Source organism: Chironomus tepperi, unplaced genomic scaffold, assembly GCF_022539635.2.
Source record: "Chironomus tepperi strain 1889 unplaced genomic scaffold, CSIRO-AGI_Ctep_v1 contig_412, whole genome shotgun sequence".
NCBI classification, from domain to species: Eukaryota; Metazoa; Arthropoda; class Insecta; order Diptera; family Chironomidae; genus Chironomus; species Chironomus tepperi.
In genome coordinates, this window is record NW_027226534.1 from 603,186 (window position 1) to 620,804 (window position 17,619).

The following is a 17,619-nucleotide window of genomic DNA, read 5'->3' on the forward strand; positions in this document are numbered from 1 at the left end:
TGTAAATTAAAAAAAAAAAAAGAAAAACTATTAAAGGAAAATTGAAATTTCACAAAACAGGAATAAAAGGAAACTAGAACAAAAAACAAAAAAAAGTTGACAAAAAAAGACCAACTGTGGAATTGGAAAATTTCAAGAGATTTAAAGAAGAAAAATTATTGAAATATGAAAAAAATGATAATAAAAAAATCAAATGTTGTAGTAATGAAAAATGTCTGGTTTAGTTTCATTTATTAGGGGACATTCACTAATTACGTCATACTTTTAGAGGGGCAGGGGTTAGGGTTGTCATCATGTACTTGCGATTTTGTTTCAGGAGAGTAGCAAGGGGTATTCTGTTCAAAGCGGCAATGGTCAAGTGGTTAGAGCGTCGGACTCCCGTTCTAATGACCCGGGTTCAATCCCAGAGAAAGTCAAGTTGGATTCGGATGCTTTTTCGCTGTTCTAGTCACACCAACTCGGTTTGTGTGATTCGCGACACACAAATTGTGGCTAGGTACGTTATATTGATATACCCTGGCTGGGGCTTCTTTTTCAGGCTCCTGGATAGTCTTGATCTTTAGTCTACCAGACTCCAGAATAAATTTTGCATTCGTTTCATTGCTCTGCTCTATCTCAGATCCATATCAAAATGTTAATATTAAAGAAGTTTCAGATATGATTCATAATTATCTTCAAGAGACGTCAAGAAATCCAGCACTGCGACGGAAGTTTTTGTACCAGTATTAGCTCGAAAACCTACATTTGCTGCCAGGGGACGGACAACTCAGGTGACAAAGTTTGCTACTTCAAAGCGTCCTTATCAACACATCCAATCCAGGACATTTTTGGTCTTCCTCTCGATCTTTTGCCGTCCACAAAGTCTGCAAATGTTACTCTATATACTGTGGCATCCTGTGGTCGTCTGTTCACATGACCTGTCCATCTCAAGCGATTCACGCGAAGAATAGTGACAATATCAGCATCCTGGAAAAGCTGACGTTCGGCACAGTCATGGCATTAGACTCTCGAATCAACTTTAATCAATTTGACATTTTCTTGTACATTCGACTTATTATCTCCCCTAAATATCCCACATCAACACATTCCTGAAAGTATGCAACCAAAAAATCACCACAGCAAGCATTAAAAATTCAAAAATTCAGTTATCGTTTCCAAAACTTTATTCCAAAAAAAGATTCACAGAAGTGTTCCTTCATCTCAAAAAAAGAATCAATTCTAATCTCTTTTGAATTTGAGTAAATAATAATAGCAATAAAATAATTTTGACACGAGCTGTGAGCATTCAGTCATCATTTGAACTTCAAATTGTTTACAAACAATTTTTTCATTCTAGTTCTCTGTGTGGCTGTGCCTTATCACTTTCATTGAAACTGCTTTTTACGCATTATTTGTAATTAGTTGTGACAAATAAGCTTGAATTGTGAATAGTTGGAACATGTTTGGGTAAGTACACGAGTGTAGACAGGATGGAGACTGCTAGGTATATTCAATTAGAGCGGTCAAGCCTTTAAGCTGGTCTGTGAATTGGGACTTTGACTATATTAAGTAAGGGTTGCTCTAGGGTGCATTCAGGGACGTATCTAGGGCGTATTATGTAAATTAATTTCCAGTTAACAAATGGATGATATAATACGTATTATTTCAATAAATTTTAAATTGCGTATTATACGAGCAAATTTATTGCGCGCATTATGTGGGAGAAGCAATGAATGTATGAGATAGTAACAGTAATAGAAGAGCAGTCAGGGTTGCTAGCTAGAGTAGGGCTCAAATACCATTTTGTAGCCATAGATTAATGTTGTCTAAACTTGTTTCGTTCTTCGGCACACCTTGGTGATCAGTCAAGACCAAAAGCTCTACTCTACTCATTGCAATTATTGCACTTGACTGTGATTTCACTGCACTTTATTGCAAATCAGCACTTTTCTCTACTTTAGCGAAATTTATTGCACTTTATTGCACTTTGTTGCACTTTATTGTATTGCACTTTGTTGCATTTATTGCACTTTTCTCTACTTTGTATGCACTTTATTGTCAAATCTTTGTTACACTTTATTGCACTTTTTGGACTTTTCTCTACTTCTGTTGCACTTTAGTTGCAAACTTTGTTGCACTTTATTGCACTTTGTTGCATCCTGTTTCTCTACTTTGTTCACTTTATTGCACATTTCTCTACTTTGTAGCACTTTCACGCAATTTTGTTGTACTTTAGCACTTTATTCTACTTTGTTGACAATTTTATTGCACTTCGTCCCTGGCAGAGAAACCAAGCGGTATGACGGTATTGGCGGTATTGTATTTTCTAGATTTTTTCTTTTTAATATTGGGAAACCAAGGTGGGAAATAGCGTTTTCCGGTAGTTTTTCTTTCTGAAGAACGGAAAGCTATACGAAAATAGACATTTCCGAGGGTTTTCGACCCCATTATAGAAAAATTGAGGCATAATTTGACTTTTCCTAATGTTTGTCACCCTAATATAGGTAAATTGAGAGCGGAATTAGAATTTTGTTAAGGTTTTTCACCTAACATAGGAAAATTATAATTTGGCTTTTTCTAGGATTTCTCAACATGATATAGGAGAAATTTGGTTTTTTTAAAGGTTTTTTACTCTAATATTGCAAAATTTAGGCCAAATACAGGTTTTCTGAGATTTTTTTACCCAAAATTAAGAAATATCAGGAAAAATTTTGCTTTTTGGAAGGTTATTCAAATATAAAGCATGTACAGTGCAGTAAATTATCGTAAAGTGTAGTAAAATACAACAAAATGCAGTTAAATGCAATAAAGTAAAGTAAAGTGCAGTGAAGTGCAATAAAGTACAGCAAAGTGCAGTAAAGTCCAATAAAGTGCAGTAAAGTGCAACAAAGTACAGTAAAGTGCAATTATGCAACAAAGTGCAGTAAAGTGCTACAAAGTACAGCATTAGTGCAGTAATTAGTGCAATAAGCTTGCAGTAATAGTTTCAGCATGTTTGCAGTAAAGTGCAATCAAGTGTAGTACAGTGATAAAGTACTGGAAGTGCAATCAAGTGCAGTTTAAGTTCTGTAAAGTGCTCTAAGTGCAGATGTTTCAAAATGATGTAAAATTTTTCTGAAGTATAATTTTTAAATTTGTACAAAATTTTTATTTTTGTGACGTATACTATGAATATTTAGTGTAAAAAAATGTTTTCCAGCATTTCAAAATTTTAAAAATAAGTTTAAAATTGGTTGCACTTTAGTCTAAAACATCTGCACTTGCTGCACTTCAATGCACTTTAGTTGCACTTTATTGCACTTTGTTGCACTTTATTGCACTGTTGCACTTTATTGCACTTTTCTCTACTTTGTTGCACTTTACTGCACTTTGTTGCACTTTATTGCAGTCTACTTTGTTGCACTTCGTTGCACTTTATTGCACTTTATTGCACTTTGCTGCACTTTGTTGCACTTTGCTGCAAATTTTTGCACTTTTTGAGGAGCTCTGACCCCTTGGTCAAGACAGTAACCGCACACGACATGTGGTTCATGGGACACAAGTGTGTCACGGCACACACTTTGTCCAACACTGGAAATTACGACCAACTAATCCTATTTTATTTCCAAACCAATTTACAGTCTGAAGCTTCTCGTCATCCTCCAATTGACGTCGGTCCTCCTAGCCGACGATGGATCCGTTACAATCAACTGCAACTTCAAGTCAGCCTCAGGATGGCACATTTTTGATGAAATTTACACCTGTGAAGTTGACTCAATTTCATCCGCAATTACCGAGCCAAACACAATAATCACAGCAATTAATGGACAGCATGCAGCAGGCAAGACCAACAATGATGTTAAAGGATTTAGAGTCAAAAATGCTGTCGTCAATTATTTCCCAAAAGGCATTCAAAAATTCTTCCCAAATTTAATTGCAATGAGCATTTTGTCATCAAATTTGAAGGAAGTCAGGCAGAGTGACTTGTCGCCGTTCCCAAAGCTGAAATATTTAAACTTTTACAACAACAATTTGAAGACAATCCGTGAGGATTTGTTTGAATTTAATAAGAAATTGGAATTGATTGGATTACATTATAATGAGATTAAGTTTGTTGATGTTCGTGTGATTCAAAGCTTGAAAAATTTGAGATTTTTATGGTTGATGGAATTAGACGAGGAGAGAGTTTAATACATTTAGATTTTAATATTTGTAATTTTTTGAAATAAATAAACATTTGAACGAAATTGTCTAAGTTTTTTTACTGTTGTACGTGCGTATTATGTAAATTAATTTTCAGTTGACAAGTGGATAGTATAACACGTAAATAAATTTTAAATTGCGTATTATATGATTGAAATTTTCGCGCATTATGTGGAAGAACGAATTGATGTATGAGATAGTAATGAGTATTTATTAAAGTTATTATGCGTATTGTGTACGTAAAATTAACGCGCGCATTATGTACAAAACAATAATTACTTTCATGCTTATTCTAAATGTTGATTACATCATAGTGAATGTGCGCATTATAGAAGTGAATTTTTTGCGTGTTATACTCAAGAATTTTATTCGTAAATGTGAATCTTCTTGTTTCACTGAAAATTTGTCAATTCGACTATATGTGCGCATTATACACATGAATTTAATGCGCGCATTATGTACAAAAATATATTTTAAAAATCAAATTAACAACAAAACTATCGACAATATCCAACTTTAACAGTCAAAACTCTAAAAGATACTAAAAAAAATTATAAAACTAAAAATAAATCTGACTAAATTTTGTCCTTTAAATGCCTTACAGAACTGCTGCCTAAATTAACATGATTAACATTTGTTAGAATTGTACAAAAAAATTAATACAACGGATGTTAGAGAAGCTTACATACACACTTTGTTAACGAATGATTCCCCGAATTGTGAATATAAAAGCAAATTTCATTCATTAAATTTTTCCATTTATTCTTTTAACAGCCACAACGGCAACAAGATTGCCTCCAAAAACTATAAAGACATCATCTTTGGATTCTACAACTACAACAACCACAACAACGCACAACAACGCACAACAACCACAACAACGACAACAACTTCATCTCCATTTACATTAAAAATGTTGCTTAAAATTTTAGAATTTTCACTTCTGATCTTCATCGCCACAACATCCACAGTCAGTGGTCAATTGACATTCGATGCAACAGCATTAGACACACAATTGTCACAAATTACAACAAATTTGATAGCTCAACAGTCAAAAATTATTCAAATGTTGTCGAGTCAAATTTCAGTCATTCAGTCAGCAAATGCGACCCTCACAAATGTATCGGATGTTGTTACAGCACTGAATACAGTTGTTGCAATAATGACAAAGCAAACAACAGCCAACAACTATGCAAATTATCAACCAATAACAACTTGTAGTGATGTCAATATGAAAATTACGTCAATTAACTTTGAGGTCCAAAAGTTCCTGCAACTGGCCAATCGAGCATATGCCAATGCCACAGCACTATACCAACAGAATGTATGGATATCCTATTATTATTCAATAAACTTGGTTGCACTTGGAATTGGCAGTTCCAATCAGAAAAATATCAACAACATAATTCAACAACTCAACAACATTGTTGTTGAATATTTAACATATACAAATCAGTTGTTGGTTGCTGCAACAACCGAATTTGGACTTGGTAATCAGCTCAGCATTTTCAAGCAGAAGTACTGCTCATGTCCATCCACAATATCAACAGCTGTTGCTGGAAATGTCTCAACATTGGATGCCAACATCAATTTCCTTGAACAACCTTTAATCACACGACAACAAAAGTTCATCGACTTGTCAAGCGTCGCTTTAAGTTATGTCAAAGCAGGAGTTCCAACTGCACTTCAGTCATCGCAGACCATCCAACAAACAATCACGTTCCTGACTAATTTAGCAACAATTTCCGACTACAGTCAATCGCCATGGAAAAATACAACAACATGCAGTGCGTTGTTGTCACGTGTTGGATATGTCACGTACAAGTATTGGATCTACGTCCAGGCATACACAAGTGCTGCACAAAATTTCTCATTGCTGACTTATTATCAAAATAATTTAAATACAACGGTTATGCTGTATAATTCAAGCTTCTCAGCTGCACAATATTCAGCTGTTGTTAAGGCCATCAATGTCATGATGCAGATGGAGAACCTGTACCTGGACTACTTGCAGAAGCTTGCTTTTACCTTAAATAGGTTGTTGCATGCGTTGTTGGATATACAAGCCTTAGGTGACAACTTCTGTGCTTGTAATAGTCAAAGTGGAACAAAAGCTGCTACAACAACATTAGCTATAACAACCACAACAACATTAGCTCCGACAACGACAACTACAACAACATTGCCTTCAACAACAACAACAACTACCACAACTTTAGCTCCAACTACAACGACAACATTGGCTCCAACAACCACAACAACGACTCCAACAACTACAACCACAACAACTTTGCCACCAACAACTACATCAACTACAACTACCACAACTTTAGCTCCAACAACTACATCCACAACAACATTAGCTCCAACAACAACAACAACGACAACTTTGCCACCAACAACTACAACTTCAACAACTACAACAACCGAGCCTCCAACAACTACAACTACAACAACATTAGCTCCTACAACTACAACGACTACAACAGAGCCTCCAACAACTACAACAACCACAATACCTCCAACAACTACTACGACTACAACAGAACCTCCAACGACAACAACCACAACAACCTTGCCTCCTACAACAACTACAACTACAGAACCTCCAACCACGACAACAACAACAGTCCCTCCTACAACCACAACAACAACATTGGCTCCAACAACTACAACAACTTTAGCTCCATTAGCAGCAACTCCTGTTACAACAACCACAACAACTTTAGCTCCAACAACAACAACAGCATCACCCAAGGCATCATGTTCAGCTATCGTGCCAGTCTATGCAGCCACAACAAATGCATACATCAAGTCAATTTGCTACATCAGCACACCAATGGCACATCCAGCTGCAACAACTTACTGCACAAGTCTCGGCTTCTCATTGTATGCAATCACAAGTGTTGACACGTACAACGGATTGACGGCATTTATGACATCACAATGGCCAACAGGTGCTGTGTCCATGTTAGGCAATGGAATGTCCAATGGCAACAAAAATGCAAACTGGAAAATCTATTCAAATCAGACGGTGTCGATGTACAGTGGAATGACATTTGGTACGGCACTTAAGAATGGACAGTCATGTGCGATGATCACGAGAAGTACGGCGATGGCTTATACAGCTGTGGCTAATGACTGTGCATCAACGTCCTTGACTTTTGCTTGTGAATTTGTTTAAGCTTTTTTTGACAATTTTTTTTGACAAATTTTTTCAAAATTTTTTTGACAAACAAAATTTTTTGACAAATTTTTTCAAAATTTTTTTGACAAATTTTTCAAAATTTTTTTGACAAAGTTTTTCAAAATTTTTTGACAAATTTTTTCAAAATTTTTTGACAAATTTTTTCAAAATTTTTTGACAAATTTTTTGACAAAGTTTTTGACAAATTTTTGACGAATTTTTTGACAGAAATTTTGACGAATTTTTTGACAAATTTTTTGACAGAAATTTTGACAAATTTTTTGATAGAAATTTTGACAAATTTTTTTGACAGAAATTTTGACAAATTTTTTGACAAATTTTTTTGACAAATTTTTTGACGAAATTTTGACAAATTTTTGACAAAAATTTTGAAATATTTTTAAAATAAATAAATTATTCAGTATTTAACAGCAGGTAAATCAATACTTTTATTAAGGCATGAACAACAATTTCTGTGTCTACATAAGTTGAGTCATTCAAAAAAAATCACACAAAAAAACATTTAAATTGTGACAAGTTGTTTGATAAAATTGGTGACTTTTTGCTGAATTTTATGGCAACAGACCGTCCAGTCATCCACAAGTCAATGCTCGATGCTGTTCCAAGCACTTTACTGCATCAAACTTGGCCTTTTCTTCTTTTTGTCACTTTCAGCACTTTGAATTCTAAAAATAGATAAAAAAGGAATTAAAGCTTGATTCTGTGGACTTGGTCATTCATCGAGGGTCAACTTAGGGGACCGTACAGATGTTACGTCACCCAAAAATCAACTTTTTGACAGAAAAATTGAAATTTTGAGAAAATTTTTTGTCAAAAAAATTTCAGCCAATTTCAAAATTTTCTTCAAAAATGGGGATGGGGTTCGACCCCCAACCCCACTACCCCTCTTAATCCTCACCTTTTTCTCAAATGCTTCGGCAAAACTCGCATCACGCTGCTCTCAATTTGCACTGGCATTGTCTTTTGTCTCATCATTGAATTCTTTGCTGCTGGCTTTGCCTGACTTGGTGCTGGAACTGGCTTGAGTTGACTTAATGCTGGTTCCAATTTCTCTTGTGATTTTGAGGTTAAGGCTTTGATGTTTTCTGGATGAACTTTTGCTATGGGAATGTTTTTTTGGTGATGGGATGTGGATGGGTTTTGGGGGAAAATTGATGAGGGTTTGAGGGTATTTGATGAAAATTGGTGGGGTATGGTGTGGGGTTTTGGGGGTTTTTGTGGATTTTGGTCTGAATTTTCCTGACTTTTCTCTGGATTTTCTAGATTTTTCACCAAATTTTCCTGATTTTTCTCAATTTTTTCCTGGTTTTCATCTGAATTTTCCTCCGAATTTTCCAGAGTTTTTTCAGAATTTTCCAAATTATTCTCTGAATTTTCCGAATTTTCCTTCAAATTTTGAGAATTTTCCTCAATTTTTCCACAATTTTCTTCATCAATTTCCTCAATTTTAGCTTCATTTTCCGGTCCTTCCTCAACATCAGTTCCAAAATCAGCAACATTCTTCGGATTTACAGCCTGTAAGTCATCAAACTTATCGCCATACCCAATCAGTCCACCCTCAATGACATGAGAACCTTCAAGTTGATGAATTACACTGTCGATGTATGACTGACGTCTGCATAAGTTTGGATCGCTGTTGTTTGGACTCAAAAGTGGCGAATGATCGGTTGAGTGACTGAGTTTGTTGATGGATTTTGGGTCTGTTAAGGCATAGTCAGGCAGAGATTCGGATTTAATTGATAATTTTTGTTGAGATTTTGATTTTATTGGAATTTTTGATGATTTTTGGGTGACTTTTTCTGGAATTTTGGTGGAATTTTGAGAGAAATTTTCAACTTTTTTGGGAAATTCTTCAGTTTTTCCGGGAAATTCTTTAGATTTTGTGTCATTTTCTTCGGAATTTTCAATGATTTTGTTGGATTTTCCAGCATTAGCTTCAATTTTTTGATCAATTTCTGTTAATTTTGGTGAATTTTCTTCAACTTTGTGTGCTATTTGATCGACTTGATCCACATTTGTGCTGGATATTTGTGAATTTGCTTCATACTCGAGTGAATCCATGTCAAAATCGTCAACATTTTCCTGATTTACATTGAGTGTGTCCAAATTTTTGGAATCAAACTTGAAGTTTGGCTCAAAATTTGTGGAAATTTCGTTAATTTTTGTGATTTTTTCAGAATTTTCCTTGAAATTTTCATCTGTTTTTATCAAATTTTCCCCCTTTTTCTCTAAATTTTCTACATTTTCCATCAAACTTTTCACATTTTCTCCTAAATTTTCCATTTTTTCATCAAATTTCTCCAGTATTTCATCAAAATATTCCTGTTTTTCTTCAATCTTAGGCACATTTTCAACATTTTCTTCAGATTTTTCCACCTCAATCTTGAGTTTTTCATCAATTTCCTCAACATTTTCATTTGTTTCCTCAATTTTTCCATCAGATTCTTCAATTTTCTTCATAATTTCGCCAAATTTCTCAAACTTAGTTTCCATGTCTTCTACATTTTCATCTAAATCGTCCAAATTTTCCTCATTTTCCTCAAAATCTTTGATTTTTTCCACCAATTCAGACCCAAAAACGCTCGGTTCTTCAATTTTTGGTTCAGATTTTAAGTTGAATTTTTCACTTAAATTGTCTTTGAATTTTTGGAATTTTGTCTTTCTGACTTTATAGCCTCGAAATGTTGACTGAATTTTGACGGCTGCTTTTGCTTGTTCTGATGAGGTTTTGTCGTTGATTTCTGGAATTTTGGAGTCTGCAGTTGAGACTGCTTGGTTTAAGGTGACGTCGACTTGTTGGACTGACTCAGAATTGGGTGAATTTTGATCAATTTTCACAGAATTTTCCGAATTTTCATCTAAATTTTCTGTAATTTTTTCGATTTTTCTTCAATTTTTTCATCCGGATTTTCAGATTTTTTGTCAATTTTCTCATCAAGAAATTCAAGTTTTCCAAATTTTCCTGATTTTTCTTGAAGAACTTGTGAATTTTCCTCAAACTTTTCCTCAATTTTCTTATAAAGCTTGTCATATTCCTTCGAAATTTCATCAAATTGTTTGGAAATTTCGTCAAAATTTTCAGGATTTGAATTTTTTGCTGGCGATTTTGACAATTTTTCGGAAAATTTCGACAGTTTTTCAGTTGATTTTGCCAAATTTTCCAAAACTTCATCATTAGTTTTGGGAGTTACGTCGATATTTTGTGAATTTTCATCGACCATCACGAACTTGTCGCCAATTTTAATGAATTTTTGACATTTTAAATCAACTTTCTTTAATTCATTTTCATTTTGAATTTTCGGAGTTTTTCCGACTTTTCCAATTAGTTTTTCATTTTCAGTTTCCACATTTTCACTCAATTTTGACCCCAATTGTCCTTCTTCTTTTAATTTTCCATCCAATTCGTTGACATTTTGCTCCGAATTTGGGCCACAATTGCTTATTATTTTTTCAATGCACGGTTCCTCATCGACTGAATTTTGTTCATAAATTGTTGATAGTTGGTCGACTTCTTCATACTCGTCTGGCATTTGGTCATCATCTGGGTTTTTTTGGGGATTTTCTGGGGTTGTTGGGGGTGTTTTGGGGGACTTTGGTTTATTTTGGAGGTTGATTTCGGGAAAATTGTCAGAATTTGTGAGAATTTTCTGATTTTCTTCTGAAATTTCGTCCACATTTTTGAAAGATTTTCCTGAAATTTTGAGGTTTTTGTCGAATTTTTCCAGATTTTCATCAAGTTTTTCACCATTTTCATCTAAATTATTCAAATTTTTACTAAATTCTTCCAAATTTTTGTCAATTTTCTCCAAATTCTCAAGTTTTTCATTTAATTTTTCCAGATTTTCACTCGATTTTTGTAAATTTTCATCGATATTTCTAAACTTTCATCAATATTTTGAAGTTTTTCCAATTTTTCATCAATTTTATCAACTTTTTCAGATCCCAAATTCTCCAAATTTTCCTCAGATTCCTCAATTTTCTTCATAATTTCTCCGAATTTCTCAAACTTTGCTTCCATATCTTCGACATATTCATCAGAATTTTCATTATTTTCTTCAAAGTCCTGAATTTTGTCAATTAATTCAGTTCCAAATGCACTAGGTTCTTGTACTTTTGGTTTGTAGGACTTTCTAACCTTAAATCCTCGGAAAAATGATTGAATTTTCACTGCAGCATTGTTTTCATCATTTGTGGACTGATTTGGATCTTTTTTGGAATTTGGTGAGTCAGGCTTGGAGTTAGGATCTGTTCGGGATGAATTTTCATTTTTCACTGAATTTTCTTCTTCTGCAGCTTCAATTTTGTTGGTTTTTATCGACTTTTCTTTCAAAATTTCATCATTTTCCCCAAGTTTCATCAAATTTTCCTCACGAGTTTCAATTTCAGTCTTCAAATCTTCAGAATTTTCCTCAATTTTTCATCAGATTCCTCAATTTTCCTCATAATTTCACCAAATTTCTCGAATTTTTCCTCCATATCTACAGGATTTTCCTCTAAATTTTCCAAATTTTGACTGTTTTCTTCAAAATCTTGAATTTTTTCAACAAGTTCACTTCCAAATTCACTTGGTTCTTGAATAATTTTAGATTTTGTTGGATTTGATTTTCTAACTTTGAAGCCACGGAAAAATGATTGAATTTTGATAGCCGCGTTGGCTTGTTCATCGTCATTTGATGCTTTTGTGGCACTTTCTGAGTGATTTTGAGAATTTTTGTCATCACTTGATGTTGATAGAGTTGTATTTTCCTTAGGTTTTGTTGAACTTTCGTCAATTTTTGGGGATTTATTGGAATTTGTTAGATTTTCATCATTTTGATCTTCGATGGATTTATCTTTAGGCTGATTTTCTGTCAATTTTGGGTGTTTTTGGATCAATTTTTCCTCAACAATTTCAATGTTGTTGTCATTTTCAGAATTTTCCTTAGTTTCCTCAGATTCTTCAATTTTCTTCATAATTTCTCCGAACTTCTCAAATTTCACTTCCATATCCTCAACAACTTCCTCAGAATCCTCCAAAATTTCATGTTTTTCTTCGAATTCTTCAATTTTGTCGACAAGTTCCGACCCAAAAGCACTCGGTTCATTGACTGTATGTTTGTATTTTCTTGGTGGTTGTGATTTGCGGACCTTGAAGCCTCTGAAAAGTGATTGAATTTTTACAGCAGCTTCTTCTGCTGAATTTTCTTCCAATTTTTGTTCGAAATTTTGTGACATTTTTTCAAATCCTTCAAGTGGATTTAGGATTTTGACGTCTGAAACATGATCTTGTGTTGTGTCTGATTCATTTGGATTTGATGTCTTGGGTATCAGAGTTTCAAGTGAGCTTGCAGTTGCTTCATTCACATTTATGACATCTTGTTGATTTTTCGCTGAATTCTTTGAATTTAAGTCTAAATTTTGAGGACTTTTGTCTGAATTTTGTTCTGAATTCTCAGAATTTTCATCTTGAATGTCAACTTTTTCATCAAGTTCCTCAATTTTCTCCTCAGATTCCTCAATTTTCTTCATTATTTCGCCAAATTTCTCGAATTTTGTTTCCATATCTTCAACAATTTCCTCAGAATTTTCCAAATTTTCATTATTTTCTTCAAATTCGTGAATTTTGTCGACAAGCTCATTTCCAAAAATGCTGGGATCTTTTGATTTTTTTGCTGACTTTCTCTTGGGTTTGCTGGTTTTTCTAACTTTAAATCCTCGGAAAAATGACTGAATTTTCACTGCTGCATTTTCTTTTTCATTTGAGCTTTCATCGATTTTTGTTTCTTTTTCTGTGACTAATTTGGGGCTAACTTGACTTGGTATGGGGACATTGACAGCAAAATTGGGCTCAATTTCTTGTTTAATGATTTCTTCTTCCACAACTTCAGGCTGTGACGTCAAATTTTCCATATTATCTGGCTCAATATCTAGTGACTTTTCTTCACCTTTCTTAAATACCAAAGGTAAATCTATTGACTTTTCCTTCGTCTTATCACAGTCTATTACTCCATCAACTTCATCATTTGGTACGGCAAACTCAAATATATCAAATTGAGCATCAGGTTCAATTTTATCAACCTGTTCACTTTCAGTCTCTAAATTTACATCATCTGGCTCATGGGCAGCTTCCATTTTTTCAACATACTTAGCAACCTCATCATCAACAATTTCATTCAATTTTTCAACAATTTTGTGAGATTTCTTCAAAGTTCCATCTGGATTGTTTGTGAAATATTCAAAATTTTCTAAATTTTCATCATAAATGTCCAAATATTTGTCGAAAATTTGTGCATTTTTGGTTGGATTTTCTGGTGGTTCAGTGGATTCTATGGGATTTTCTGGATTTTCGATGGGGTTTTCAGGATTTTCTGTGGTAAGTTCATCATCTTGTTGAAGTATTTCTATTTTTTCAGTGTTATTATCTGAATTTTCAGGACTAGTGACTTCATCTTCAAGAATTTCGACATTTTTATCAAGTTCTTCTGGATTTGTCTCAGAAATTGCAGAATTTTCATCAAGTTTCTTGAATTCTTCATCAACAATTTCCATATTTTCACTCAAATTCATCAAATTTTCACTTAACTTTTCCACATTTTCATTCAAAGTTTCAACTTTTTTGTTCAAATTTTCCGTATTTTCATCCAATTTTCCCACATTTTCCAATTCCTCATAAACTACTTCAAATTCATCATTTCCTTTCGAGTTTGGTGACAAATTCCGAACAATTTCATCAAAAATTTCATCATTGTCTGAGTTTCCTGGTGAATCTGTTGGTGGTGATGGCAAAACTTCATAGTTGAATCCACTCGAGTCATTGGCTGCATCTGAACCACTTGAGTCTTCTGGCTGCTTGTTTAATTCTTCTAAAATTGTTTCATCTACTTTTTGATCATTTGATTCATCAATTGACTTGATATTTAAACCAAATCCATCTTCAATAGCTTCATCTACATTATTATCTGCTTTTTCCTCATTTATTTGACTAACTGCATCAGAATCTTCAACATTAGATGGTTCTTCTTTTGCTGAATTGCTCAATTCTTCAACTTTTACCTTCAATTCTTCGTCAATTTTATTTTCACGTGTGTCAATATTAAATGAATCAATTGTATCACTTTGTGGATTTTCTACGTCACAATTAACAGTTCTATTGACATTTTCTGAAGGCTGTTCACTTCCATTCATAATTTCATTGATTTTTGCTTCTTCATTGTCACCAAAGTTATTTATTTCTGAGTTTTCTTCAGCTTTTGTTTGTGCCTCAATTAATTTATCATTATTGACGTCATTTTCATGTTTGATTGGCTCAGGATTGTCCGATATCTCATTGTTTATGACCTTTGTTAAGTCAGGATATGATGAATGAGGATTCTCTGGTTGATTATCGTCTGGAGGACGTAAGAATTGACCGTCAAATTTAGTATCAACTTCATCGATTCCGTCTTGAGTGTTTGAAGTTTCTGGGTTAGGAGTGTTGGTGCTTTGTGGATTTTCAGGTTCTGTGGCTGGTAAATTGGATTGATTTTCAATATTTTCATACTGGATAGGCGTTGGAGCTGAAAGTTTTAGAGATTTTAAAGCATCAAAGTCTTCGGTCCATGAATCTTCAGGATCAATTTTTGGTTGATTTTCAATTGTTTCTCCAGTTTCTGGGGATATGGATCTTTTGGTTCTTCTGTTGCTAGGTTCAAGTTGCTGAGCAGTTTCTTGGATAGAAATTCCTTTTGGTTCATCCAATAAAATGTCAATAAAGTCTTCATCTTTTGAAATTTCAGTGACATTTCCATCAACTTCTTCTGCATTTGTGCCAGATTCTGGCATTTCCTCAACTTTTTCGTCAGATCCTTCATCAGATTCCTGAACTTTCTTGTCAGATTCTTCTGTATTTTCATCAAGTTCCTCATTTTTCACATCAATTTCCTCGATTTTCTCATCAGATTCCTCAATTTTCCTCATAATTTCACCAAACTTCTCAAATTTAGTTTCCATATCTTCAACAACTTCCTCAGAATCATCAACAACTTCAGCATTTTCCTCAAAATCTCGAATTTTGCTGACAAGTTCATTTCCAAATTCACTTGGTTCCTGAACTTTTGGTTCAAATTTATTATTTACAATTTCATCGAATTTCTCTTCAAATTTCTGAATTTTTCCTGTTTTTCTAACTTGATAGCCGCGGAACATTGACTGAATTTTTACAGCTGCAATGTCTTTATCTTTTTCATCGACAATCAAATTTTGTGCCTCATTGGAATTTCCATTTTTTCCACCAATTTCCTTCACACCTTCATTCTGACTTGCAAATTCAACTTTAATCTCCTTTTCAGTTTCATTCACATTGTCACTTCCTGTTGCCGCTTCATTTACATTTTGTTGACTTAATTCAATGTCATTTAAAGCGGAAATTTCACTTTCGTTTCCTTGAGCTGATTTCTTTATGGATTTTTGGTCAACTGTGAATTTTTGTTCTATTATTTTGCTTATGTCTGTGCTGTGGGGTGATTTGAAGTTGAATTCGTCATCCTTCATTTCAGCTGTTGTTGCTTTACTGTCGATTTCGTGGTAGTAGTCTGGAGACTTTATTGGAGGTTCTTGTTGTTGGGTGACTGATTTGAGATCTTCAAGATTTTGGGAATCATCTGAAAATGCGGTAATTTTGCTGCTGACTTGAGGATTGTCTGCTATTTCTGATTCTAGATTTTGTGTAACTTCATCATCAAGAACTTTGCTATCAGAGGTTGTATTATGAAGATTGGTGACTTCAGTATTAGTAAAATCAGTAGAATCTAGCAATTTAGGGTCTTTGTCATCAGAATTGTCATCATCAATGACTTTTTGGTCATCAATTTCTTGTAAATCTTCTTCAAGGATGTCTGGAATGTCTTCAATGCTCATCACTTCTTGTACAAATGTTTTGGAATCTTCCTCGATGTTTTGAGGAATTATGATTGATTTTTTGATTGGAGATTGAGAGTCTTCATTAGGATCTTCAGGGTTGAAGTCTTCAAGATCATATTCATCTATATCTTGAGAATTTTTGACATTTTCTGGGGAACTTTGAATATTTTCATTAGGATTTTCATCAATTTCTTCAAAATTTTCTTCAGGAATTTTAACATTTTCTTTTAAATTTTTATTTTCTTCTCCAGGTTCCTTTGATTCAAATGGAGCATGTTTAGCATTGTGATCTGGTTCTTGTAGTTCAAGTCCATCATTATCTTGGATTGTGTCAGAATTTTCGATGATGTTTTGAATTTTGTCATCATCTTCTTCAGCATTTTGCAATACATCCGAGCCATTATTAACTTTTTCAGTAAGATTACCATTTTCAGCATTATCATCCAAATTTACATCAGTTTCAGTCAACTTTGCTTCAGTTTTAATTAAATTTGTAGATCCATTATCGACTTCTTCACTCAATTTTACAAAATCTTCCTTAATTCCTTTATCAGATTCCTCAACTTTTTCAACAGTTTCATCAATTTTCTCATCAAGTTCCTCGATTTTCTCATCAGATTCCTCAATTTTCTTCATAATTTCACCAAATTTCTCAAATTTAGTTTCCATATCTTCAACAACATCTTCAGAATCCTCCAAAATTTCGGTATTCTCTTCGAAATATCGAATCTTGTTGACTAATTCACTTCCAAATTTACTTGATTCTTCAGACTTTGACTCTAGTCCACTTGAAATTGCATCATTTGTATCAATTAATTCGGAATCCCGCTTAACTTTGTGTAAATTCTCGGTGTTGACGTCAGGATTTTCATCATTGATGTCCATTAACTTGGAATCTTGCTCAATTTTAAGCAAATTTTCCGGTTCAACTTCAGCATTGCCTGCATAATTGTCATCAAATGATTGACTTTCTTGAGTATCGCTGCTCACATTTAAGACTTCATATTTCACAGATTCACTTGACAAATTACTAAATTCTGAACTCTTAATACTTGGATTTGAGCTTTGATAATCATTTTCTGCTGAAGATGCTGAATTCATCGACAGATTTTTTGTCAATTTTTCATCTCCAGTTTCTTGATTTTTCACATTTTCTTCATCCTTTTGGTCATTTTCTTTACCTAAATGAACCTCATTTCTATTATCTTTATCGTTCATGCTAATTCCTTCATCATCATTAGTTTGATTGCCTGCAATTTCATTTATTTTATCACCAACATTTCCATCAACTTTACGCTCATTACTATCGATCACAATTTCCATACTTTCATTGGAACTTTCAGTCAAAATGTCATTTGATGTCGTTTCTCTGT

At 33.8% G+C, this 17,619-nt stretch overlaps 3 protein-coding genes and 1 long non-coding RNA gene across 4 annotated transcripts; 2 read left to right on the forward strand and 2 right to left on the reverse strand.

Moving 5' to 3' along the window:
• The first annotated feature begins 1,289 nt into the window (after nt 1-1,289).
• On the forward strand, nt 1,290-4,205 carry LOC139097020 (uncharacterized). Its single transcript, XR_011545018.1, has 2 exons — nt 1,290-1,446; nt 3,600-4,205. It is a non-coding gene; the product is annotated as an uncharacterized lncRNA (long non-coding RNA).
• Nucleotides 4,206-4,330: 125 nt separating this feature from the next.
• Nucleotides 4,331-7,347, forward strand: LOC139097043 (mucin-3A-like). The gene is made up of 2 exons (XM_070648802.1): nt 4,331-4,350; nt 4,936-7,347. The coding sequence occupies exons 1-2, from the start codon at nt 4,331-4,333 to the stop codon at nt 7,343-7,345; spliced, it is 2,430 nt and encodes an 809-aa protein (XP_070504903.1). The 3' UTR covers nt 7,346-7,347.
• A 439-nt stretch (nt 7,348-7,786) lies between these two features.
• LOC139097044 (putative leucine-rich repeat-containing protein DDB_G0290503) lies at nt 7,787-10,899 on the reverse strand. The gene is made up of 3 exons (XM_070648803.1): nt 10,370-10,899; nt 8,268-10,256; nt 7,787-8,034 (listed from the first exon to the last, which is right to left on the reverse strand). Exons 1-3 carry the CDS (start codon nt 10,897-10,899, stop codon nt 7,980-7,982), a joined length of 2,574 nt encoding a protein of 857 aa, XP_070504904.1. The 3' UTR covers nt 7,787-7,979.
• Nucleotides 10,900-11,758: 859 nt separating this feature from the next.
• Nucleotides 11,759-17,569, reverse strand: LOC139097045 (putative leucine-rich repeat-containing protein DDB_G0290503). The gene has a single exon (XM_070648805.1). The coding sequence runs from the start codon at nt 17,567-17,569 to the stop codon at nt 11,759-11,761; it is 5,811 nt and encodes a 1,936-aa protein (XP_070504906.1).
• Between the last annotated feature and the right edge of the window lie 50 nt (nt 17,570-17,619).